Here is a 27,458-nt window from a genome sequence, read left to right as displayed (position 1 = left end):
CAAATAAGGAAGGGGCATAGGCTGTGAGCTGTATGTGCCTGTGAGCATGTTCAACACAAATATCTTCATTAAAGTACAAGGACACAGAACATACTTATTCCTTTATATCTAACAGCTACATAGGATAGGGCTTAACAAAGAGTTATTAGCGCAAAGCAAGGAGGCTGGAAGGAAGTTAGTCTTTAAAAGAAAGTATTTTTAACATTTATTATTGGGTGCAGCACACCAACATGGCACAAGTATACATATGTAACAAACCTGCACGCTATGCACATGTACCCTAGAACTTAAAGTATAATAAAAAAATTAAAAAATAAATAAATAAATAAACATTTATTATTACTACCAGAAAGGAAACTGAAGAGGAAACTTTTTACTTTCTGCAATTCCCTTCTCTTGATTTTATGGTTTTTTTCCCCCCTTTTTAAACTTTTTAAACATGTTTTGGCTTAGCTGTTTTGCCTACGTTTCTAAAAGAAAAAGTTTTTTTGGTTGATGAAATACCAGGGTAAAAGGGATAGCAATTGAACTAGATCATAAATACTGCTTTAATTATTTGGCAGAGTGTCTAGTAAAGGTGTTTTACAATACTACCGTACGTCCACTTGGGGATGAATAAGGGGGGATTGATGGGGTAGCTCTTGGAGTTCCTGACCTTACTGCATCCTATTAAGTCTTTAAGGTATGCCAAATTTTTCCTTTGTCATTGGAGACATGAGGTAAAACTGATCTTGGACGATGGAGGCTGGATGGCCCTTGAGGGCTGACCTGCAGGGTGCTGCACTTCAGGAAATAGCAGAGGCTGGCATAGTTTACTACCCTAGGCTGTGAAATTTTGAAAAGGAGCTACTATGCAGTCTAAGTCTTGTTGATTAGAGGACTATCTGGGTGGAAAGGGGACAACCTGGGCCTCTGGCCTACCGTGCGCACAAGCATTAACAGTCGCTTTTAGAGTGCGGATGAAACATTTAATCCATTTTAGCCAGGCATTTACATTTTGATACCTTGTCTTCATTGCTATTATTTGCCTTAGGTTTTTTACTTTTACTATAAAGAGTCTTGTCATTGTGATTGGGAGGAGTGATTGTTGGAGAGGTTGAAGGAGATTGAGAGTTAGAAGGAGTAATTCTTTTGGTGAAATGGATATATGGGCCGGGCGTGGTGGCTCAAGCCTGTAATCCCAGCACTTTGGGAGGCCGAGACAGGCGGATCACGAGGTCAGGAGACGGGTGAAACCCCGTCTCTACTAAAAAATACAAAAAAAAAAACAAAACAAAACTAGCCGGGCGAGGTGGCGGGCGCCTATAGTCCCAGCTACTGGGGAGACCAAAGCAGGAGAATGGCATAAACCCGGGAGGCGGAGCTTGCAGTGAGCCAAGATCCCTCCACTGCACTCCAGCCTGGGCGACAGAGCAAGACTCCATCTTAAAAAAAAAACAAAAAACTTTAGTGTTCTATAGGACATCAGACTAGGCAGAACATAGAGATTTTGTTTTAGGACAAGAATCTGATTTTTACTAATACAGCTACTGTTCTCTGGATTACTAGTATTCTTACAGGAACTTACTATGTCTTCCTAATTTGAGGAAGTCCTAGAGGGACAGAGATATTTTTCTGAAGTAGTAAGCTGTTTTTGGTTATGTAAATCTTTATAAGGTATAATTAAACAAGCATTAAAAGTAATAACTTGCGGTGAGTTAGATTTAGTTATGTTGCCCGGACGCAGTGGCTCATGCCTGTAATGCTAGCACTTTGGGAGGCCAAGGCGGGCAGATCACGAGTCAGGAGATCAAGACCATCCTGGCTAACACAGTGAAAGCCTATCTCTACTAAACATACAAAAAATTAGCCAGGCGTGGTGGTGGGCGCCTGTAGTCCCAGCTACTCGGGAGGCTGAGGCAGAAGAATGGCGTGAACCCGGAAGGCAGAGCTTGCAGTGAGCCAAGATTATGCCATTGCACTCCAGTCTGGGCGACAGAGAGAGACACTGTCTCAACAACAACAACAAAAAAGATTTGGTTCTGTTAATAATAAGATGGGAAGTAAAGGGAAGAAAAGAAAAAGAGAGAAAGCTTTTTTTATCTTTAATTTGGTAGGGCTTAACCTTGGAACAATGGCCCATGATTCTGAAGGTGATGATGCTTTTTTGACTTGGGTATGATGTGTCCATCCTTTTTTTGCTGTGCAAAGGCCGTCTTGGTGGTTAGCAGCACAAGGTAGGGTCCTTCCTAGGCTGGCTTGAGTTTTTTTTCCTTTTTATTTTTGATGAGGATGTGGTCCCCAGGCTAGTGCTGGTGTGCTGGAAATTCTAGGGGTGATACCTGTGCTAAAAGACTTTTATTTATTTATTTACTTATTTTGAGACACAGTCTCGTTCTGTCACCCAGGCTGGAGTGCAATAGTGTGATCTCTGCTCACTGCAACTTCCGCCTCCCGGGTTCAAGCCATTCTCCTGCCTCAGCCTCCCAAGTAGCTGGGATTATAGGCACCCGCCACCATACCTGGCTGTTTTTTGGACTTTTAGTAGAGACACGGTTTCACTATGTTGGCCAGGTTGGTCTCAAACTCCTGACCTCGTGATCCGCCTGCCTTGGCCTCCCAAAATGCTGGGATTAATAAATTTTTTAATAACATTATGACTTTTACAATCTTTGACATGCCTCAACTTTCTGATTTTCTTCTACACTATTTCTCTCCTCAGTCTCACCCTCTTTCTCTGATCTCTGTCTCTTTCAGCCTCTCTCTTACTCATTTTCTCCCTCTAGTTCTCTCTCATTTGTGCTTTTTCTTTGTCATCCCTTTTCCTCTCTCCTTCCCAAGTTCTCCCATTTTAGCGGCCCCGCCGGGAAACAGCATGGGCCCTGCTCCCGAGCCGCTTTCTGTCTCTCCTTTTTATTTCCGATTTCTCTTTTCATTTTTTCCTTTTTTCCTTTACACTTTGTCTCTTGGGCTGGGTGGGATCTGTGTGGCCGCAATCCAGGCCCAGAGCCGCCACTGGCCCAGAGGCTCGGCAGATGCCCGACGCAGGTTGCACGAGTCATTAACCCTGGGCCAGAGGGCCCCTTTTTCTTTCTTTCTTACGTTTACATCCACAGCCTTTACAGCACCACTTGCTTTGACCTTCTCCTTTAAAGTACTGACCTTGCCTTCTTTCTCTTTGCATTCCTGAGTTCTCTTTCTTCTTTTTTTTTTTTTTTTGACAGAGTCTCCCTCTGTCGCCCAGACTGGAGTGCAGTGGCACAATCTCGGCTCACTGCAAGCTCCGCCTCCCAGGTTGACGCCATTCTCCTGCCTCAGCCTCCCGAGTAGCTGGGACTGCAGGCGACCGCCACCTCGCCCAGCTAGTTTTTTGTATTTTTAGTAGAGAAGGGGTTTCAACTTTGTTAGCCAGGATGGTCTCGATCTCCTGACCTCGTGATCCGCCTGCCTCGGCCTCCCAAAGTGCTGGGATTATAGGCGTAAGCCACTGCACCCAGCTCTTCTTTTACTTTTAGAAAACTTTGGAACTTTGTTAAAAGATTTTTGCTTTCTGTCGCTGCCTTTCTCTCTCTCTCTCTCTGCTGGTCTTTCCCTACCTCTGCCAGCCACCCATGCTGCTGTTCTCCCCTCTCCTTCCCTTTCCCCTAGGGAGCCGCCAGTGGGAGTGGAGCCTAGCCTCTTTCTTCCCCCAAGAAGAGGGGAAAGGGAAGTTGTGAATATCTTTTTTACTACTGGAGGTTTGTGTGATGTTTAATCTCCCCCAATGGGGACTTTTCACCTCTTTTTAACCTTTAAGACATCCTGACTAAGGAATACTTCACACCGCCCCCACCCGCCCCTGCGGCTTTTCTTTCCTCAGTCCTAAGGAATGCTTTAGGGCCCCTGCAGTTTCTCTTACGTTGGTATGTCCTCACCAAGCAATGCTTTACTGCCCCAGGCTTTTCTTTCCTTAGTCCTGACCACCAAGGAAACACTTGACCAGCTCCGCCAGTATTTCCTTCCTTGTCTTATGCAGGAGGTTACCTGGCCCACGCGGTATGTGAGGATCCTTTACTCCAGCTTGCCGGCTGCTTTCTTTCCGCGTTGCTGAGAGTCCAGGTTTATTCGTCACACCAGGTGGGTCTCGATTCCTTACCCCTGAGGCCATCGCAACGAGGCAGTGGGGCGCCTCCTCATGAGAGAGGACTAGAGACTGCCCCTGGAGGACAGTATATCCCCATAAGGGCCACCATTTTGCTATAAGTAAAACGTTTATTTAGAAACAGAATGCGGCCCTCACGGTGGCTCAAGTCTGTAGTCCCAGCACTTTGGGAGGCCGAGACGGGCGGATCACAAGGTCAGGAGATCGAGACCATCCTGGCTAACACGGTGAAACCCCATCTCTACCAAAAAACACAAAAAAATCTAGCCAGGCATGGTGGCGGGTGCCTATAGTCCCAGCTACTCGGGAAGCTGAGGCAGGAGAATGGTGTAAACCCGGGAGGTAGAGCTTGCAGTGAGCTGCGATTGGGCCACTGCACTCCAGCCTGGGCGACAGAGCAAGATTCCGTCTCAAAAAAAAAAAAAAAAGAAAGAAAAGAAAAGAAACAGAATGCTTGTTCCTAAATACTATAAGGAAAAATTAGCATTTAGACAAAAAGTTTTTTTTTAGCAAGGCAATTTTACTTTCTGCAGAAAGGGTGCTCCTCGCAGATGGAACAATGAGGAGAGCACACCTGAACAATGGAGGGAAGCAATTATTATCCTTTACCCAGCTTGTCCCTGCTACTGTGTTTTGTCTCCACTGGCTGCAGCCAGACCTTACAATCTAAACTAAAACCTGACTGGCTAATAATTTAAACCTTTTAAAAATAGGTATAGGCAATAGAGAACAAAGGAAAAGAGGAAGTTGCTTGTGAAAGGACTTAGAAAGTAATATTTTCAAATAAGGAAGGGGCATAGGCTGTGAGCTGTATGTGCCTGTGAGCATGTTCAGCACAGATACCTTCGTTAAAGTACAAGGACACAGAAAGTACTTATTCCTTTATATCTAACAGCTACATAGGATAGGGCTTAACGAGTTATTAGCACAAGGACATAGAATGTACTTATTTCTTTATACCTAACAGCTACATAGGATAGGGCTTAACAAAGAGTTATTAGCACAAAGCAAGGAGGCTTGAAGAAAGTTAGTCTTTAAAAGAAATAATTTTTAACAATTATTTTCCTTTAACAAAAAAGGAAACTTAAAAAAGAAAACGTTGGCCAGGTGCGGTGGCTCACACCTGTAATCCCAGCACTGTGGGAGGCCCGGTTCAGCGGCTCACCCCAGTAATCCCAGCACTGTGGGAGGCCAAGGTGGGTGGATCACGAGGTCAGGAGATCAAGACCATCCTGGCTACACGGTAAAACCCCGTCTCTACTAAAAATACAAAAAATTAGCCAGGTATGGTGGTGGGTGCCTATAGTCCCAGCTACTTGAGAGGCTGAGGCAGGAGAATGGCATGAACCCGGGAGGTGGAGCTTGCAGTGAGCAGAGATTATGCCACTGCACTCTGGCCTGGGTGACAGAGAGAGACTCCGTCTCAAAAAAAAAAAAGTTTTACTTTCTACAGCGTCCCAACCCCCATCAGCCTTGTAGAGGTTCAAACTGGTTGGATCCCATGGGGTCCTCTGTCACCTAGGGTAGGGGCAAACCTTCAGGCAGGTCTTGGAAAAGCCTCCCAGAGGCCCCTCTGAGCTCACATCTCATACCCATGGCGGGGTTCAATCCCCGGAGAGAAGGGTCTGAAGCCGCCTTCACCCACCTTGCCTTTGGGGAAGGGTTGACTCAGGCCAGTAGTTCAGAAAGATGCCTTTCTCAAATATAAACCCCACCGTGGCATGAAGAAAGGTGCTGAAGCATCCTCCAGCACAATTGCAGAGGGTCTGTGCTCTCAGAAACCACTGCAGACTTCTCACAGCTTTGGTTTCTCAAATGAAAAGGGCATCCAAGAAGCAGAGGATCAGGGCCACTGTGGCTTGAATGCCTGTGTCTTCCCAAAATTCATGTTGAAATCCCCACCCCCAGGGCAATGATATTAGGAGGTGGTGCCTTGGGAGGTGATGAGGCCATGAGGCTGGGGTCCTCATGAACTGCATTAGTGCCCTTATAAAATGGGCCCAAGGGAGGACACAGTGAGGAGGTGCTATCTGTAAACTGGAAAGTGGGCCCCCATCAGACACGGATTCTGCCAGTGCGTTGGTCGTGAACTTCCCAGCCTCCAGAGCACTGAGACATGCATTTCTGTTGTTTATAAGCCACCCAGTCTATGGTACTTTGTGACTGCAACCCAGACAGACAAAGGGCTTCAGCAGTCAGAAACGTGGGTCCAGGCTCTGGTACCACCAGCTGTGTGACCCAGGGCAGGTGGCTGCACTCACAAGGAAGTCAGGAGCATCCCATGTGAGGAAGTATTTGTGCCTCAGAGCCTGATCCTGGCTCTGAACCAATGTGGACTCACAGACCTGTTTGAGAACTGGATGAAAATATGAACCTTCTTCCCAGGAAAGGGTACAGAGGCAGAGGCATGGGACATTTTGGATACTGTTCCAAAGAACCCTGGAAAAGACCTCCTAGTCCGGTGCTACTTAATGCACAACAATAATATAGAGATTAAGGCCATGCAATAGAAATATGTTAGCCAAATCTGCAACTTAAAAATTCTCTGGGGCCGGGCATGGTGGCTCAAGCCTATAATCCCAGCACTTTGGGAGGCTGAGGCAGACGAATCACTTCAGGTCAGTTCGAGACCAGGCTGGCCAACATGGTGAAACCTCATCTCTACTAAAAATACAAAAATTAGCTGGGTGTGGTGGCACATGCCTGTAGTCCAAGCTACTCGGGAGGCTGAGGCAGGAGAATCACTCGAACCCGGGAGGCAAGTTTGCAGTGAGCCGAGATCGCGCCAATGCACTCCAGCCTGGGCAACAGAGTGAGACTCCATTTCAAAAATAAATAAATAAATAAAATAAAATTATCCAGCAGCCACATTTAAAAAGAGAAATCTGTTTTATTAAGCCTATATATTCCAAATACTGCCATGTCAACATGTAACTATATGTAATTATTAATTAGATATTTTTCTTTTTTTTATATCGAAGTCTTCAAAATCCAGCATATATTTCACACTCACAGAATTTCTCAATTTGGAATAGCCACATTTCAAGTGCTCTGTAGCTGCATGTGACTAATGGCTACTAAATTGGACAGCACAGCCCTAACCTGTTCAAGACTCCTTAACAAGTTACTGCCTTTACTCAAGCTTTGACATGGCCAGGCCTCAATTAGTGCTTCTCAAACTTGACTGTGCATACGAGTCTCCTGGACTCTGTTAAGTTACACATTCCGACTCAGTAGGTCTGTGGGACAGTCCAAGAGTTGACATTTCTGACAAGCTCCCAGGTGATATGGGATTACTGAGCCCCATATTTTCAGTGAGGGTATAGAACAGTGGTTTTGATGGGGACAGAACCTCCCATAGGAGCAGGTGAAGGCGTAGGTTGGGGGCTACTAGCATGTAGTGGATAGAGTCAGAATCGCCAGCTGCCCTTCAATGCATGGCCTGGCCTGCTCCTGCCACAACTTTTGAGTGACCCACTGGACATTTCGGTAGATGAGGAGAGCAGTGCAAAATTATCTGAGCCAAACACCATTTTCCATAAGAACACAGCCACCCAGAGGCATGGATTATTAAGGACTTGCTCTGCATCACACACCTTGCCACTAACAGAGCTGGAACCTGCACCAAGAAGTTGGTTTCTAGAGGCTGAGCTCTTAACACTGCACTGCACCATGGAATTCACACATTCTTTTCTTTTCTTTTTTTTTTTTTTTTTTGAGACGGAGTCTCGCTCTGTCGCCCCGGTGGAGTGCAGTGGCCGGATCTCAGCTTACTGCAAGCTCTGCCTCCCGGGTTTACACCATTCTCCTGCCTCAGCCTCCGGAGTAGCTGGGACTACAGGCGCCCGCCACCTCACCTGGCTAGTTTTTCGTATTTTTTAGTAGAGACGGGGTTTCACCGTGTTAGCCAGGATGGTCTCAATCTCCTGACCTCGTGATCCGCCCGTCTCGGCCTCCCAAAGTGTTGGGATTACAGGCTTGAGCCACCACGCCCGGCCACATTCTTTTATTTTCTAAGCAATGCAGTGAAGCAAAAAAAAAAAAAAACCCTGGGCTGGGTGCGGTGGCTCATGCCTTTAATCCCAGCACTTCGGGAGACCAAGGTGAGCAGAGCACCTGAGGTCAGGAGTTCAAGACCAGCCTGGTCAACATGGTGAAACCACATCTCTACTAAAAATACAAAAATTAGCCGGGCATGGTGGCATGGCCCTGTAATCCTAGCTACTCAAGAGGCTGAGGCAGGAGAATCTCTTGAACCCCGGAGGTGGAGGTTGCAGTGAGCCAAGATCACACCCCTGCACTCCAGCCTGGGCAACAAAGCGAGACTCCTCAAAAAAAATAAATAACTCAAATGCCCATTTCCCTGATGAGGATTCCAATGTTGAGAGGGTTTCTGCAATTGTCTAAGGTCATATAAGATGTGAAAGAACCATGACTGTTGCTATGATTTGAATGTTTATGTCCCCTCCAAAATTCACATGTTGAAACATTTTAATTTTAATTTTAATTTTTGTTTTACAAATGAAAGTAAAGTACACTTGGAAAGGGGCTAAGCTGGCAACTTGAAAGATCCAAGCGTTCACATGTTGAAATGTAATCGCCAATGTGATAGTATGAAGAGGTGGGGCCTCTGGGAGCTTATTCAGTCATGAGGACGGGGCTCTAGTGAAGGGGATTCAGGCCTTTATAAAAGAGGCTGCGCACAGCACTAGACCCTCTTTCCCTTTCATCCTTTTCACCATGTGAGGAAGACACTTAGACGGAGCCATCTATGAGCCACAGACCGCCAGACATCAGTCCTGCCCATGCCTTGGTATCTTGAACTTCCCAGTGTCTAGGACCATGAAAAATAAATTCCTATTGTTTATAAATTACCCAGTCTGTGGTATTTTGCTATAGCAACATGGATGGACTAACACAACTGTTAATTGAAGCATCATGGCCCCTCATCCAAGAATCCATCTATTACACTATGCATCACAATTCTAGGCAAAAAGTTAACATTCACTGTTTTTTGTTTGCTTGTTTGTTTGTTTTTTGAGATGGAGTCTCGCTCCATTGCCCAGGCTGGAGTGCAGTGGCACAATCTTGGTTCACTGCAAGCCCCACCTCCTGGGTTCACACCATTCACTTGCCTCAGCCTCCCGAGTAGCTGGGACTACAGGCGCCTGCCACCACGCCCAGCTAATTTTTTATGTTTTTTTTTTTAGTAGGGATGAGGTTTCACCATGTTAGCCAGGATGGTCTCGATCTCCTGACCTCGTGATCCACCCGCCTCAGGCTCCCAAAGTGCTGGGATTACAGGCGTGAGCGCCCGGCCTCAATGTTTTTTAATAAACAAATGAATGAACGAATGAATTAAAATGCCTACCTATACACAGATAATACGTTTAAGACATCACAAAGCAATCTTGAAAAAGAAGAACCAAATTGGAAGACTTATAATACCCAACTTCAAGACTTACTACAAAGATACAGTACTCAGGATAGTGTGGTCTTGGCATAAGGATAGACGAGGAGATCACTGGAACAGAACAGAGAGTCCATAAGGAAGCCACACTTATGTGGTTATCTGATTTCCAACCAAGATGCCAAAGTCACTGGGGGATATAATAGCCCCCCCCCCTTTTTTTTTTTTTAAACAAATGGTACTAGATTAACCAAATATCCACATGGAAAAAAATGAGCCCTAATCTCTACCTTACACCATTCACCCACACACAAAAATGATAATGAGCTGGAGTATAGGCCTGAACATAAAAACTAAACTTTTCTAAACTTCTAGATGAAAACATGGGAGAATATCTTCATGACTTGTGGATGGATAAGACCCAGACTTAACCATAAAAGAACGTGCTGCCAAATCAGACTTCATCAAAATTAAAAACACACAAAATCAAAAGACACCAATATTTATTATTACTCTCTATATGTATGAAAATGTTTACAGTAAGATGTAGAAAAGAAAACCACTCTCAAAGTATAGTAAGGGTTTCCCCAAATCCCAGCCTAAGTAAAATATCACTTCCAAGTTCTATTGTCACATTCCAGTTTCTCTCACAAGGGCGGCAGCTCATCCCTCCTCTTGTCTACTGATGTCATAACCATGCTGCACATATCAAGAGTACTTGGGGCTGGGGCCAGTGGCTCATTTCTGTAATCCCAGCTACTCGGGAGGCTGAGGCAGGAGAATTGCCTGAACGTGGGAGGCAGAGGTTGCGGTGAACTGAGATCGCACCACTGCACTCCAGCCTGGGCGACAGAGGGAGACTTCATCCCCCCCAAAAAAAAAGTACTTGGATGAGGTGCACACATCAGAACAGCCATGGGAGGTGGGTGGGTAGCCTCAAGGCCTGGTGGGTGAAGATTCCTTCCACAATACTTTTCCAGCCAGGCCCTGCTATGTCCATCCTTGTAAGGTAAAAACCTCAGAAGGATGCCTTCTTCCTAATAAAGCCTCATGGCTGAACACCTGTTTGACCCATTTAAAAGGAAGAATGAAAGTTCTAGGCCAGGTACGGTGGCTCATGCCTGTAATCCCAGCACTTTGGGATGTCAAGGCAGGCAGATCAGTTGAGGTCAAGAGTTCGAAACCAGCCTGGCCAACATGGTGAAACTCGTCTCTACTAAAAATACAAAAATTAGCCAGACGTGGTGGTGGTGGGCACCTGTAATCCCAGCTACTCAGGAGACAGGCAAAAGAATTGCTTGAACTGGGAGGCGAAGGCTGCAGTGAGCTGAGATGGCACCAGCCTGCACTCTGGCCTGTGCAACAGAGCAAGACTCCATCTCAAAAAATAAAGAAAGAAAGAAAATTAAAATAAAGAAAGTTCAGCCAGGCGCAGTGGCTCACGCCTGTAATCCCAGCACTTTGGGAGGCCAAGGCGGGTGGATCATGAGGTCAGGAGATTGAGACCATCCTGGCTAATACGGTGAAACGCTGTCTCTACTCAAAATACAAAAAAATTAGCCGGGCGTGGTGGCAGGCGCCTGTAGTCCCAGCTACTTGGGAGGCTGAGGCAGGAGAACGGCGTGAACCCAGGAGGCGGAGCTTGCAGTGAGCCAAGATCGCACCACAGCACTCCAGCCTGTGCAACAGAGCGAGACTCTGTCCCAGAAAAAAAAAAGAAAGAAAGAAAGTTCAACCTAGGAACACGATGTTAACAGAAGAGATCTGTCATTATGCAAACAGTACGGCACTCTGAACAAACACTGAAAACAGCTCTCATCTCACGGAACCCAGGCCTTGTGTCACAGTATGGGAAATTAGATGCTGGGGAAAACAGTGCTATATGAACGAAGACTTCCAGCCAGCCGTTGATCTCTTTGGACCCATTACTTTGCATTCCCGATCATATTAGAACCCTTCCCATCCAGAGGCTCCCCAAGACTGAACAGTTCTTCAGTGGCCCTTACAGAAAGACACTCTCTCCAGACAAATGCAGTATTTGTATTCAGTCCACTGGATCTCTAGGAAACAGCAGAATTATCAGTGAAGAATCTATTAAATGGCTCAAAGCTTACTGTGAGGGATATTTCTATGGCTTGACAGCAAAACTCCTAGAACTGGTTCCTGTTTCTACAATGAGGTGTTCCTTTAGAGTCAATGATAACTCACAAACAAAGTCTGCAAGTTCATGCAGGGGACATCGTGAAGTTCTTAAAAAAGAAGAAACCTGAAAATGTGTCAATAACAATGATTGATCTTTACCTAGGAGACTCCTGAAACTTTGTCTTTGGACAGCTCTCTTTGACAGATGGTGTAGGGATATTCAGCTTTGTTAAGCATGGCAGTGATTTTTATAGCTTGTGCTATGAAGGCAAAGAGAGGCAGTGCCAGAAAACATCTTCAACCGACTATTCAATTTTTGATAACTATTACATTCTGGAAAGAACTAGTGTTTCAGTACATTGAGCCCATAAGATTTTAACCCATGAGACTGGACACACACGTGGAATGTGACACTGTTGGTAACTTCCACGCCTAACACAAGGCTCCAACCACCTGGAAGAAGCTGACCGGTGCCCTCTTGCCCTATCTGTTTACGCGAGTTGCAGAGTGCTACTGACTTCAGCATTGCAGAAGGCTACAGAGCACTGGTGGAGTGGATTGATAATGAATCTGCTGACACACCTGGAGTAACTCCAAAACAACAGGCCTGAGGATAATGCGACTTTACCAAAACCTGTGGAAGCCTTATAAGGAATGGAAGGATGGATAATAAAATGCCTTGCCGTTCTCTAAAAATAAGGACCTTCAAATAGGAGTAATTGAAATAAATACTTGTACATTATGCTTTCAAACAAACAAACAAACAAACAAAAGAGCACTGGAATGAGACTCACATGTCTAAAACCTCCAGAGAATATGGCACTGGGCGCTGGACTGGATGGGAGATTCTGTTGCTTCAAAATAGGGTTAGTAGAGCATTTGGGATCCTCTTGATTGAGAGGTTTCAGAATATCTGGTGCACTGACCTTCTGGAGAAGGAAAAACAAAAATTAATATTATAGTCTCCATCCCTGTTTGGTTTTGTTCCAATGTGGTGACTTCAGCAAGCATCTATTACTTGATGTTACTAATACGCAAACTTCTGAGTAGGAGGACACACTTGCATTTGGTATATGCGTGTGCGTGCACACACACACATGCACACACATGCATACAGGGCCCAGAGACAGACAACATCCAGCTTTGGGATAGTCATGAACAGTAATGGGTAGATTACTCGTGGATTAGTAAAAGTCTTAAAGAAGTCCAAATTTTAGCCTTAATAAATGGTCCTGGCATTTAATCACTTGTTATATAATAACTGGCCTGATAAGCAGAGTTTTAGCTCTAAGATGCTTATAAAAAGGGAACATCAAAATATGTCTCTAAATTTTCTAAAAATACTTTGCTAATTGTTGACACTTCTTTATTTTTTCTTTCTTTTTTTGAGATGGAGTCTTGCTCTGTCACCCAGGCTGGAGGCTGGAGAGCAGTGGCACAATCTTGGCTCACTGCAGCCTCCATCTCTCGGGTTCAAGCAATTCTCCTGCCTCAACCTCCCAAGTAGCTGAAACTACAGGCATGTGCCACCACACTGGCTAGTTTTTGTATTTTTAGTAGGGATGGGGTTTCACCATGTTGGTCAGGCTGACCTCAAACTCCTGACCTCAGGTGATCCACCTGCCTCAGCCTCCCAGAGTGCTGGGATTCCAGGCGCAAGCCACCACGCACAGCCAAGCTGACACTTCTGTGATGTATACAGCTGTGTTTTCCAATATGGTAGTCACTAGCCACACATGACTACTCAAACTTAAATTAGTTGAAATCAAACAAAATTAACTTCTCAGTTGCGCTAGACCCATTTCAAATGCTCAGTGACCACATGCAGCCATGGTCATTATTTGGACAGCTCACATAAAGATCATTCCCATCCCTGCAGAAAGTTCCATCAGACAGTGCCCATAGAGCGCAATAAACACAACGGGCAAGGTGGGAAAACCTCCTAATGGCTGAAAATACCAACTCTCCAAGTGGAGACTTTAGTTTTTGGTGCTGGGTTGGAAGCAGCACTCAGAAATACAACAGTTGCCCCATAGTCATAATTTTCAGGAAGAAAAAACTAAGTGAAAATACGACCGAACAAATGAAAGAAAAGATTACCTCTGCTTTATTGATGTTCTGCATCCCCAGAATGCCCACGTAATTCCTACAGACATTTATTTGTTAGGCAACACTATATTTGCGCCACCACGTGAAATTCTAGGGGCTGGTAAAAGGGGAGGAAGAGAAGAGAAAGAGGAGAAGATGAAACGTCCATCCTCAAAGGGCTCACTAGCTAGTAGGAAGACAGAGACACCATTCAAATGGAAGCACCAGCCAGGTTAATGGCAAAGAAGCCAGGGAGAGTTTCTTCAGCATGCAAGCCTCTAGGATGGTCTTCAGTGGGGTTGCAATTATCCGAGAGGATGCTGAGGCTGGTTGGGGTAAGCCTGAGAGGGAAGGCCTTCCACCTGGAGCAGCTGGCGATGGTTAAACAGAAAGCACATCCTAGACCTGCAGACACGTGGACACAGATCACAAACACAGGGGATGTGCCATGTTGTCTGAGGGGACACTAACAGTGTGACAGAAGTGTCCACCAAAGCCACAGCGAAGGAGCCAGAGGCTGGAAGAGCCAGCAAATCCGATGAGAGGGGTTCAAGAATGAAGGTGTGCCAAACAGGGGAAAAAGTAGGAGAAAAAGCTTACCTGCAGTTAAAGAAAGGCACATTTTAAGTAACTGCCCATTATATTGGCAAATGTTAAAAATTATAAAGTTGAGTTTTACTAGATGAAGAGTCCTGGAGATGGATGGTGGTGATGGGAATGTTAAAAATTATACAGTTGAGTTTTACTAGATGAAGAGAATCCTAGAGATGGATGGTGGTGACAGGTGCAGAACATTAGGAATGTTTTCAATGCCGTGAACTATATACTTAAAATGGTGTAGATGGTAAGTCTTACGTGTATTTTACTATAATAAACATTTTGAGAAAAAAAAAAGGTACAAAGTTGCGTGTTGGCAAGAGTGCTGGAAAACAGGTCACTGTCCTGTCAGTGGTCAGGTAAACTGAGTCAACCTCAGTGGAGGGCAACTTGGCAGCATGAACTAAAAGCCCTAAAAAGTAGCTGTTAGGCCGGGCACAGTGGCTCATACCTGTAATCCCAGCACTTTGGGAGGCTAAGGCAGGCAGATCACGAGGTCAGGAGATCGAGACCATCCTGGCCAACACGGTGAAACCCCGTCTCTACCAAAAATACAAAAATTAGCCAGGCGTGGTGGCACGTGCCCGTAGTCCCAGCTACTCAGGAGGCTGAGGCAGGAGAATCACTTGAACCTGGGAGGCGGAGGTTGCAGTGAGCCGAGAACGCACCACCACACTCTAGCCTGGGCAACAGAGCAAGACTCCGTCTAAAAAAAAAAAAAGAAGAAAAAAAGTAGCTGTTAAAAAGGAATAGCTGGCCGGGCACAGCGGCTCACGCCTGTAATCCTAGCACTTTGAGGGGCTGAGCGGGGCAGATCACCTGAGGTGAGAAGTTCAAGACCACTCTACTAAAAATACAAAAATTAGCTGGGCATGGTGGCGCATGCCTGTAGTCCTAGCTACTTAGGAGGCTGAGACAGGAAAATGGCTTGAACCCGGGAGGAGGAGGGTGCAGTGAGCCGAGATCACTCACTCCACTGCCAGCCTGGGTGACAGAGCGAGACTCTATCTCAAAAAAAAAAAAAAGAAAGAAAGAAAATCTTCTTCCTCCACCTCTGTCCTCAGTTCCCCCCCCAGAGATAGCCCCTGCTGACAGTTTTTAGGCATTCTTCCTGTTTAACAGGTGCATGTTTTTATGGCTAATATAGGTCAATACTGTACATTCATAACACATACAATAAAATCCCAGTGGAACGCACAAGAGAGGAGAGGCAAGAATTCACTTATTGAAGAATCCTGGCCCAGATGCTTAAGTGAGCATTTTTGAAGGGGTGTTTGCAGAATATGTGGTTCAAACTTAACAGTCAGAGAAGCGGTGTGGAAAAGATCTTGAGCTGTTTTCTCAGTTAACATCCCCAAGCCACCGCGTGATTTTAAGGCAGGAGGATCCCTTGAGCCCAGCACTTCAAGACCAGTCTGGGCAACATGGTAAAACCCTATCTCCAGAAAAAATACAAAAATTAGCTGGGTGGAATGGTGCACCCTTGTAGTCCCAGCTACTTGGGGGGTGCTGAGGTAGGAGGATCACCTGAGCCCAGGAGGTTGAGGCTGCAATGAGCTGGGTTCGCACCACTACACTCCAGCCTGGGTGACAAAGACAGACTCTGTCTCCAAAACAAAAAAAAAGTTATCCACTACTTCTGTGCCACTTACAAGGTGGACACCGACATCCCCCACTTCCAAAGCAGGGGCACCGTGTTCTATAATTAACGTTGACAAGATGCTCCAACATGCTCTGATGAAAATGAGAGGAATTTTGGTGATTGCATAACTGCAATCTGACAAATGTTCTATTTAAAGATGTACTCCTGGGCCACGCGCGGTGGCTCACACCTGTAATCCCAGCACTTTGGGAGGCTGAGGCAGGCGGATCGAATTGAGCTCAAGAGTTTGAGACTAGACTAGGCAACACAGCAAAACCCCATTTCTACTAAAAATCCAAAAATTAGCCAGGTATGGTGGTGCATGCCTGTAATCCCATCCACTCAAGAGGCTGAGGCATGAGAATCACGAACTGGGGAGGGAGAGGTTGCAGTGAGTCAAGATTGTGCCATTGCACTCCAGCCTGGGCAACAGAATGAGACTCTGTCTCAAACATAAATAAAAATGAATAAATAGAGATGTACTCCTTATATTTTAACCCAATAGTTATTTAGCATTTATAAATCATACTATCAAAGATGAGTACTTTATAAATATTTGGTTAAATTGTCCCTTAAAACAGCCATATCGGGCTGGGTGTGATGGCTCACACCTGTAATCCTGGCACTTTGGGAGGCCTAGGTGGGAGGATTGCTTGAGCCCAGGAGTTTGAGACCAGCCTGGGCAACATAGTGAGACCCCATGTCTACTAAAAATAAAAATTAAAAAAAATCAGCCAGACATGGTGCCATATGCCTGTAGTCTCAGCTACTTGGGAGGCTGAAGTGGGAGGATCACTTAAGCATAGGAGATCAAGGCTACAGCGACCCATGATAGCACCATTGCACTCCAGCCTGGGCAAGAGAGCGAGACTTGGTCTCAAAACAAAACAAAGAAACCAACCCAGCCACATCCTCAATTAAGGTGGGGAGAGAGAAGGCCTGTAGAAAGTTGGAAGCACGTCCTGCCAAGGGCATGGCTGAGAAGTGGACGCAGGCATAACAATGTCTACTTAGATGGGCTCTGCCCGCACCGTCTCCCCTGTACCCCACCACTTCTATCCCTGAGCTCCCAGAGCCCATCAGACAACCCCGGCCAGGCTCTGGGCCATGTGCATGTGCAGCAGGGGAGGGGGTGTGCCGAGGACTCACAGGCCATCCTCATGCAGAACACCACAAGCCCAGCCTGTGGTGCGCGGGATGTGCCACCACACAGCACATCATAGTGTAAATGGGCAATGCATCCCACACCTCAGGGGCATGGGCAGGGTGTGGCTGGTCTCTGGAGCAGGCTCCACCTAGCTCTTGGTCATCTCTTTGCCCCAGTGTCCCCGTCTTCAATGGGGACAGGAACAGTACAAACTTCATAGGGCTGTCTTAAGGATCACAAAGGCTAAATACCTCTGAGGGGCATTATGCTGAGAATAATGCCAGGCATCTGGTTAACCCTCAGTCAATGTTAGACTCTGAGTGGTTTCCTGTGACTCAGGCGAGTAAGAGAATTACTCATACTTCCACAATCCCCTTCCTGAACCCTCTTTCTTCAGCAGTCCTCATTGGTCCTTCTTACAGGAGCATAGAGTTTAGAATTCAGAGTCAAATCCTGAGTTTGCTCCTGGCTCTATCTTTCATTCAGTATGTGACATTAGGCATGTTGGTTAACCTCTCACGGAAATTCAGGTTCTTTATATATATATATATATTTTTTTTTTTCTGTCATCCAGGCTGGAGTGCAGTGGCATGATCTCGGCTTACTGCAACCTCCACCTCCTAGGTTCAAGCGATTCTCCTGCCTCGGCCTCCTCAGTAGTTGGGATCACAGGCACCTGCCATCATGCCTGGCTAATTTTTGTATTTTTAGTAGAGACAAGGTTTTACCATGTGGGCCAGGCTGGTCTTGAACTTTTGACCTCAGGTGATCCACCCACCTCAGCCTCCCAAAGTGCTGGGATTACAGGCATGAGCCATGGTGCCTGGCCAATTTTTAAAATTTTTAATTATTATTATTATTTGAGACAGGGTTTCACTCTGTCACCCAGGCTGGAGTGCAGTGGTGCAACCATGGCTTACTGCAGCCTTGACCTCCTGGGCTCAAGAGATCCTACCACTTCAGTCTCCTGAGTAGCTGGGATTATAGACATGTGCCACCACACCTGGCTAATATTTGTATTTTTGTAGAGACAGGTTTCCGTATGTTGCCCAGACTGGTCTCAAACTCCTTGGCTCGAGCAATCTGCCCACCTCGGCTTCCCAAAGTGCTGGGATTACAGGCATGAGCTACCAGGCTCAGCCGATCTTTATCATGGGTGTAACAATATCTATCACAGTATTTTTGTAAGCATTAAATGTGATAAAGTAGGTAAGAAAAAATGCTGCCACCATGTGTGGAACACAGGGCTTCATAAGCAGCTGCTAACCCTCTCCTCCGCCTGTTTCACTAGGAGAAGGAGTGATCCCCGGAGAGAGTTCACATGGCGCTTCTGTAGACCCTGGGAAGCTGGCAGCAGCTGACACTTGTGTTACAGAATTTCAAACACCTGCCAAATACATTTCAAACCGTCTAGACACCTCACTCCTAAAGTGTGGTCTGAGAACTTCACAGCATAGACTTCACCAGATCCCAGGAGCTCACCAAAAATGCATCTGCAGCTCCTCATCTCACGTCCACCCCACAGCTACTGATTCGGAATCTGCATTTTAAGATCCCCAGTGACTCCCATACTCATAAGAGCTGGGAATCACTGCCCCCGAGTTCAGTCCTCTTTTGGCTATACAACCTTTGGCATGTGACTTAATCTCTCTAAGCCTCCATTTCTTTACACGTAAAATGAGGTTGCATGCAATACCTACCCTAGAGGGTGGTTATGAAGATAAAATGAGATAGCTTAGTTAAGTTTTTAGTACAGAGTCCAGCACATCATAGTACATGCTGGCAATTTAGATAAAATATTTAGATGACTTAAATAGCAAATCAAGATACTATATTATCTCATTAGATGTTTACAAAACCTTGTGCTGTGGACAGAATAGGTATTAATTATCATCTTCATTTTATAGAGGGGCACACGGGCTCGAGTGGGAGGCAAGACGTGAACTCTCAAGAGGCTGTGTGGAAGTTCCAGCAGGAGAGGGGGACTGACCTCACACCCTCGCCTAAGGGACAGTCTGTCTGGGGACAGCTTGAGTGGAGTCCACAGCAGCAGAGAAGGGACACCAGTTCTGTCCAGCCTACCAGGGCAGTCACATCAACTCTACAAGCAACAGCTAGTGGCACCCGCCCAGCCAAGGCACCTCAGCTGAACTAGAATGCAGGTTTTCCGATTCCAAGGTTGGCTTTCTCTCATACCCGAAGCATTCACTCCAGGCTGGGTTAGTCCTGGTGGGAAGGTGGAATAATTATTTCCCTAGAAGCCTTTACTAGGAGAGCTCTCACTTGTGGTGTGGACAGCGGGGGAAGAGCGCCCCACAGGTTTTATGCTTTCAATAGTTTCCATCAGAGGCCAGGACAGATTTTAACCAGAGGCTGCTGGTCTTGCAGACTCAAGGGCTAACTTGGCAGGTGTGGGCCCTGCAGGAAGCCCTTGGGCTTTGGTGCAGCCTTGAAGCCGGCAGGGAGCTCTGTGGACACAGAGGAGCCTTAGGGGCTTGTGATTAGGTGGAAGCCTTTCCCTGTACTGAACAGTTTTCCAGACTGACCTTGAATCCTGACCTGCCTTGGGCCAGGCCTGCCCAAATAGAAGCGCTGACTGGTAATTATGTTTTTCTGATGGCTGTTTTTCCATAAAACCAAAGAAAACATAAATCTACAGAGAAGGCAGGCTAGAAAGTTCTGGAAGACAACATGAAGGTGAACAGCATGGAGGCCTTGTGGGGCTCAGGGTACCCTGGTGGTGACGTTGACCGCAGTGTCAGACTGGCTCCGTCTCTCTGTCTGGCCCGCACACTGCCCAGAGCCCGTGGCAAGAAGATGCTTCTCAGAGGCCATGTCATTCTGGGATTTGGAGAGCTCTAAAAGGCAAACACAAGGGTTGACGGGTGGGAACACGCAGCTTTGCTGAGACTTGTGGGAGCCTCTTCTGGGGTTCCCTGAACCCACAGACAGTGGGTCCCAAGGTCCCAAGAGGGCAAAGTGCATGGAGTAGCAAGGGTGGCACATCCCTCACCAAGTGCAGAGGCGTCAGGAGGGTGAGCAGACAGTGTGCTGGATCAGGGCAGGAAAGGGCTAGCTTCTTTCAAGGTCCCGCTGTGGTCACCTGGGCCATAGTCAAGGTGAGGTGAAGGGAAATCGTCCACCCAAGCTCCCCTGCGTTCCACGTCACACATATGTGTGTACACTCGTCCAAACACGAAGGTGGCAGCCTACCAAACAAGCTGGCTTTCTAGGGGTTCCTTACAAAGATGTTACAACTTAACACCATTTCTTGTGACTCTCTGAAGTGAGGTAAAAATAAGATTTGGGGTGTCCTCATAACAATTATAGTAAGCAAATCCTGGAAAGATGACTATAAACAAATTTGTTTTTACAGTGTAATAGTGGTCTAGAATAAAGATGAATAAAGTTCGAAGGAAGGAAGCCACACACAGAAGTGACAGAACCACCATGAAGATGGTTTCATCCTTCAAAGATGGTTTCATTTTCCCTTGAGACCCCCATTCCTCCAAACGAGGACCTTAAAACTGTGTCTAGATCTGTGCTGTCCAGTAGAGGGATAATGCAAGTCACACATATTATTTTAAATTTTTATAGTAGCCACATTTAAAAAGTTAAAAAAAAAAAAAAACAGGTAAAATTAACCCTTTTTTATTTTTGAGATGGAGTCTCACTCTGTTGCCCAGACTGGAGTGCAATGATGCGATCTCAGCTCACTGCAACCTCTGCCTCCTGGGTTCAAGTGATTCTTGTGTCTCAGCCTCCCAAGTAGCTGGGAGTGTGTGTCACCACACCTGGCTAATTTTTGTATTTTCAGTAGAGACAGGGTTTCACCATGTTGGCCAGGCTGGTCTCGAACTCCTGAGCTCAAGATATCCACCCACCTTGCCCTCCCAAAGTGCTGGGATTACAGGCTCGAGCCCGGCCAAATTAATTTTAATTCTATATTTAGTTTAACACAGTATATCCAAAATATTAAAACATGTCATCAATATTAAAGTTATCTGTGAAATCCTTTACTTTTGTTGGATTCCAAGCCTCTGAAACCCAGTGTGTTCACTTTGGTAGTGCATCTTGCAGCCATATTTCAGGGGCTCATAAGCGACACGTGGTTAGAGGCTACTGCAATGGACAGTGTGGCTCTCGACCTCCCTGGCTGGCTTTGGATCCACTCCTTGGGATGTTATTGCATGAATCCTCTATCCTCTCGCTATTTATGGGTTCTCTCCCGCCTGCACTGCCCAGGAGTGAGTCCTGCAGTGACTCTTTTCTCTAGAGAGGGAAATTCAACACACAGTCCCTGAAACTGCTGTGGTGTCCAGCTTTTCCACCAGGCTGCCTCCTAGCCTCTCCTGATAGCAATGCCATCCCCACATCCTCAAGGTGCCCATCGAGAAACACTGGGGTATCTTTCTAAGGCCAGCAGCTCCCAGGGTACTAGCATGTACCAGATCCTCAAAGTGGACAAAGTAAAGGACACGCTCAGATGGCCCATCCCAGTCTGGGCTGTGACGCTGTGAGGGGCTCTAATTTCTAACCCCTTAGGAGGAACTGGTCCCCCAGCAATCTCTTCGTGCCCACCCTAAAGTCTAGGCCTATATGGGCCATTTAAAGTTCACAGACAAGGGGAGAGGATGAGCCTTCTTGAGAAATTTGGGCCCTAAGAAATAGGCTTATAGGTTAGTATTATTAGGGGACAAAGGATAAGGAAGAGAAAGAAATACAGATTGCTTCTGAGCAAGACCAATTTTCTCATTTCCTCTTCCCCCTTCTAAGGGGGACTACAAAGCTGATATCTTCTAGAAATGTACTGATAATACACAGAGCTGCGGTCACTCATTTCCTCCTGCTGGTTTGACTTTGTTGGGCAGCTTCAGCAGCTAGAGGTTGTAATTCTGGGTCAGCTTTCAAAACCCCTCAGGGGCAAGGCCACCTTTCAGCACCTGGGCCAGTGCAGAGTCTGGGGCCCTCCACAGTCCCTCCCCAAGGACCTCAGGTGCCAATCTGACTTCCTCTCCTGAGAATGAGGCTTCCCTCTGCACCCACTTCCGGCGGAAACAGGCAGCCAAAAAGATAACAGGGGCACGAGAAGAAGAGCTCAAAATCCAAAGAAATAGGAGTTAGCACCTACAGGATGCTACGTGTCCTGTGGCAGAGACGGGAGAAAGGCATGTGTGTGGTCACGTGTCCTGTTCCTGCAGAACCAGGGGAAGCACTTGGGAAAGGTCAGAGGCAAAGCACCACTCCCAGAACCAGAAAGCTGGGGTTTTCTATCTCTGCCTCTGGGCAGGGGGTGAGGGTGGATGGAGAGATCAGGGGAGGGTGGGGGTGCTGGGATATGTGTGTGTGTGTGTGTGTGTGTGTATAGGTTATGCGGTTTCAGTCAGCTGAGAAGGGATGCTTGCTGCTTTGCTCTTGTGAATTCCCCCACACCTCACCCAGGGACTAGCTCTAGTCGTCCACCTGGGTATTTCACTGGTTAGCCTCAAGTGTGTGAGCAGGTACACAGGCCAGGCTATGGGGTGGCCGTCTGCCAGCTGTGAGCATATCCAATGCACCTGTGTGTAGGGCTGGGAGCGTCCAGAAGGCGCGTGTGTGCTGACGTGTGTGTCCCACCTCTCTGGATTTCGGTGGCTGAGGGATGACAGGGTCGGGGCTAACTCCAAGGCACTGATTCCACAGTGGCAGTGGTGGGAGACAATTCACAGAAGCCACATAGATTTGGAGAAGAGCTGTGCATCTAGAAAGACATACAGGGAAGGGTGGACTAGCACCTACTGGGGTGTGGGTGGGAAAATAGCACCAACAAGAGAACAGGCAGCCAGGAGAGCTGGAAAACACATTCCAGGCGGAGGGGCACAGAGCGGGGGTACTGTCCGAGAGCCCAGCAGGGTGGGAGCAGTGATTTTTAAGCCACCAAGTGCTCTTAGCAAACAGGCTCATGAAATCCAGCTGCTTCCTCCCTCTGAACAAGGAAGGAACAGACCATTGCATGAGACAGTCACTGTTTCTGTTCATCTGAAGAGCAGTGTTCTGATGTCCATTGTCATCGTGTGACAGCTGAGACAGGGCTCATGAGGAATATGGACAACTAATTAAAGTCATATAAAGAGACTGTCTCAGAGCCAAGTGCAGCACTGAGACCATCTGCATGCAACTGCAGAAAAGGGGATGATGAAGAGAAGCTAAGCAGAAATACAGTGAAAGAGAAATCCATGCCTAAGGATACTTGAGCCCACTAAGGACATTTTTTAAACACCTGATCAGCCCTGGGCATCTTAGGAGGCATGAAAAGGAGTCTGTCCTCTGGGACTTGCATTTTAAGATAAATAGAGAAAAAAGTATCTGAACTGAGAGAACACTGAAAAGATTCCAAGTGGAAGTGGTTCTGGGTTACGTGCACCGGAAAATCACAGGATTACTGCTAACCGAAGAAAATACATTTACCAAGGAGAAAAGGAGAAAGGTGAAGTAATTCCATGCAGATGATAGATATTGGGCCCCACTGGCCTGAAAGGTTCTGGTTTTAGATTCCCTGAAATTACATCTTTCTTTTCCTCTCTCTTTTTTTTTTTTTTTTTTTTTTTTTTTTTGAGATGGAGTCTTGCTCTGCTGCTAAGGCTGTAGTCCAGTGGTGTGATCTCAGCTCACTGCAACCTCCGCCTCCTGGGTTCAAGTGATTCTCCTGCCTCAGCTTCCCCAGTAGCTGGGATTACAGGCACCCGCCACCATGCCCAACTAATTTTTGTATTTTTAGTGGAGACGGGGTTTCACCATGTTGGCCAGACTGGTCTCGAACTCCTCACCTCAAGTGATCCACCCACCTTGGCCTCCCAAAGTGCTGGGATGACAGGTGTGAGCCAGCAGGTCCAGCCCTGAAATTGTCTCTTCACATTTTCTCTGTTGGTCCTCAGGGAAGTCTAAACTCCTTTGCCCATAACGCTGAGCTAGGCAGGTTTTGGCAGGAGTAGGGGAAACTGAGCCAGCCTTGTAGACTGAAATGGCATTTCCCTTCCCACAGGGAACCAGAGGCCTGCTCTGTTGGGAAAGAGGTGAAGGGTCAAGTGCTGTGGCTTTCCCCAGGGTCCAGAGACAAAGTGAGTGGCCTGAGGGGCAGTGCCAACTGAGATCACCGGCCAGGCCCTAGCCAGTGGGCTCGGCTGGTCTGGAGGGTGGTGGGAAAACACATCATGAAGCATGCACTTACTTTTCACGTGGGTAGCAAGAGACAGAAACAAATTTTCCACGGACTTATTAAATCCTCTACACTGACCAAGTGCCTGTAACTAAAACAGAGACAGAAGGAGAGAATGAGAATTATGCTTGATGACTTGTGTTTGCCTCAGCAGCGTCCAGGTTGCCAACCCCAAAATACTGGCATGTGGGTGTGTGGGCATGAGTGTGGGTGTGTGGGCGTGAGTGTGGGTGTGGTGCTGGGGGTGCAGGTGGGCGTGGCTGTGTGCATGCAGGCCTGGAGGTGGACAGCAGTCTTCCGGAGGGGTAGGCATCCTCTTTATTCAGTGTCTCTCACTACTTTTGATACTCACATTGAAGAAGCGTTATCAGTGGGTTGTTGACAAGATGACAAGTACCCCTGGGAAATGATGACTGGCATTTCACTGGCTCAAAGACTGTACTCAAGTAAATTACTGCTTGTTTAACCTCTTTTCTCCTATGGCTCCACCCCAACTCCATGCAGAGTGGGATGTCAACAGTGGCAGAATGCGGGTGGCACAGAGGATAAGGATGGTAAAAGCTACAAGGTGACCAGCTGAGAGCTGAGGGGCTCTGCTTCCCAAAGCAGAAGAGAAGGAAAAAAAAGATAAAACACCAGAAAGGAGTTCACTTCCTTCTCCAAGTCTCATTCATTCATCCATCCATCCACCCATCTAGCCACCAAACATTCATCCATCTTACCATCCATCCAATCCTCCATCAGTCCGATAAATACATCTTGAGCATGTAGGTACTGAAACAACTCTGGAGAATTTGAAATTTCAAGGAGAAAGGAGAGCAGGATTTTGAAGGTCACCCCAGAGTCTCAGTTTGAAATTGAAAAAGAACGTATGTGATTCTTCTCTCTTATCAGCATTATATATTTTTGGGTTTGGATCATAACCTCAAAGACACAGTCTCATGCCATAATCCCAAATGTTGAAAGATCAAAATCCCTGAAGTCTAAATCCCTAAAGATTAAAATCGCTAAAGTCTAAATCCCCAACATCTAAAATCCCCAAAATCACAATTACGGGATAGTTGCATCATGTTAGGGGACCTATTACCTTGTTACTGCCTGTATTAAATTAAGTATGACTTAAGGAGAGCCTATGGGTACCAGGTTGACAAGGGGTGGACTCGTGGACTTAATTAATTAATGACACCTTAATTATAGGCATCCACTTGACTTGATTCAGGAATACCTAGAAGCCTGGTAAGGCATTATTCTGGGTGTGTCTGTGAGGGTGTTTCCAGAGGAGATTAGTTGTGAGTCTCAGTGGATTAGGTTAGAAAGATCTGCCCTCAGGCCGGGCGCGGTGGCTCAAGCCTGTAATCCCAGCACTTTGGGAGGCTGAGACGGGTGGATCACGAGGTCAGGAGATCGAGACCATCCTGGCTAACACCATGAAACCCCGTCTCTACTAAAAAATACAAAAAAAATCTAGCCGGGCGAGGTGGTGGGCGCCTGTAGTCCCAGCTACTCGGGAGGCTGAGGCAGGAGAATGGCGTAAACCCGGGAGGCGGAGCTTGCAGTGAGCTGAGATCCGGCCACTGCACTCCAGCCCGGGCGACAGAGCGAGACTCCGTCTCAAAAAAAAAAGAAAAAAGATCTGCCCTCAATATTAGCATGTACCATCACTCAATCAGGGGCCTAAGGAGAACAAATACAGCAAGGGAATTGGTCTCTGAGAGCTGGAACAGACTTTTCTTCTGCTGCCTTGGACATCAGAAATCCAGGCTGATTGGCCACTGGACTCCAGGACTTAGACCAGAGGCTCCCTGGGTCCTGTGGCTTTCAGCTTTGAACTGAGAGTTACACTGTCAGAGCTGTGTGAACCAGGGCAACTCCATCTTGAATAGGCGCTGCGTAAAATGAGGCTGAGATCTACTGGGCTGCATTCCCAGATGGTTAAGGCATCCTAAGGCACAGGATGAGATAGGAGGTCAGCACAAGATACAAGTCATAAAGACCTTGCTGATAAGACAGGTTGCAGTAAAGAAGACAGCTAAAACTCACCAAAACAAAGATGGCGACAAGAGTGACCTCTGGTCATCCTCGCTGCTACATTCCCGCCAGTGCCATGACAGTTTACAAACACCACGGTAACATCAGGAAGTTACCCTACACGGTCTAAAAAAGGGGAGGCATGGATAATCCACTCCTTGTTGAGCATATCATTGAGAAATAACCATAAAAATGGGCAACCAGCAGCCCTCAGGGCTGTTCTGTCTATGGAGTAGCCATTCTTTATTCCTTTACTTTCCTAATAAACTTGCTTTCACTTTACTCTATGGACTCGCCCTGAATTCTTTCTTCCACGAGATCCAAGAACCGTCTCTTGGGGTCTGTTTCCTGTAACAACACCATCAGCTTTCCTGATGCTGACACCTTGGGACTTGGACTGACTCACGCTACTGGTATCCCAGGGTCTCCAGTTTGCAGATGGCCTGCGGAGAGACTGCTCAGCTGCCACGATCATGTAAGCCAATTCCCCTAGTAAGACCCTTCTCATATATCTATATACATATCCTATTGGCTGTGTCTACCTGGAGAACCCTAATACAGATTTGGTATTGAGGAAGTCAACTATCATTCCTTCTTATTGTATTCCTTACAGCACAACAGAAGAGATCTGTGAAATGGTTCCTTCACCAAAAGGCCTGTGATATGAGTATAAGGTTATTTGATAATGAATGGTAAAAGTTTAAAAGCTAATTAGTATTGGTGCTGCAAAGGCAGGAAATGGCTTAATTACCATGATTGAGCAAGAACCAGCCTTTCAAATGGACAGCATGTGCTTACAAAATGTGTAGACCTGGCCGGGTGCAGTGGCTCACGCCTGTAACCCCAGCACTTTGGGAGGCAGGCGGATCACGAGGTCAGGAGGTCAAGAGCAGCCTGGCCAATAGTGAAACCCCGTCTCTACTAAAGAATACAAAACAAATTAGCTGGGCGTGGTGGCGCATGCCTGTAATCCCAGCTACTCAGGAGGTTGAGGCAGGAGAATTGCTTGAACCCAGGAGGTAGGGGTTGTGATGAGCCAAGATCACACCATTGCACTCTAGCCTGGGCAACAAGAGTGAAACTCTGTCT

The 27,458-nt window shown here is 46.7% G+C and overlaps 1 protein-coding gene and 1 pseudogene across 2 annotated transcripts in view; one reads left to right on the top strand and one right to left on the bottom strand.

The window, feature by feature from the left end:
- Window positions 1–27,458, bottom strand: part of SYTL3 (synaptotagmin-like 3) — a 107,824-nt gene that overhangs the window by 33,153 nt on the left and 47,213 nt on the right. Inside the window, exons 6-8 of one of the 2 annotated variants that reach the window (XM_011952771.1) lie at window positions 24,354–24,432; window positions 19,880–20,004; window positions 12,467–12,601 (exon numbers count right to left, since the gene is read on the bottom strand). In XM_011952771.1, coding sequence (XP_011808161.1) covers window positions 12,467–12,601; window positions 19,880–20,004; window positions 24,354–24,432 — 339 coding nt within the window. The remainder of the gene's footprint in view (window positions 1–12,466; window positions 12,602–19,879; window positions 20,005–24,353; window positions 24,433–27,458) is intronic. The other variant, XM_011952772.1, reaches the window with a different exon arrangement.
- Window positions 11,303–12,365, top strand: LOC105519428 (annotated as a pseudogene).

Source organism: Colobus angolensis, unplaced genomic scaffold (assembly GCF_000951035.1).
Source record: "Colobus angolensis palliatus isolate OR3802 unplaced genomic scaffold, Cang.pa_1.0 Scaffold35, whole genome shotgun sequence".
NCBI classification, from domain to species: domain Eukaryota; kingdom Metazoa; phylum Chordata; class Mammalia; order Primates; family Cercopithecidae; genus Colobus; species Colobus angolensis.
This window is presented reverse-complemented; position numbering and strand designations above follow the sequence as displayed.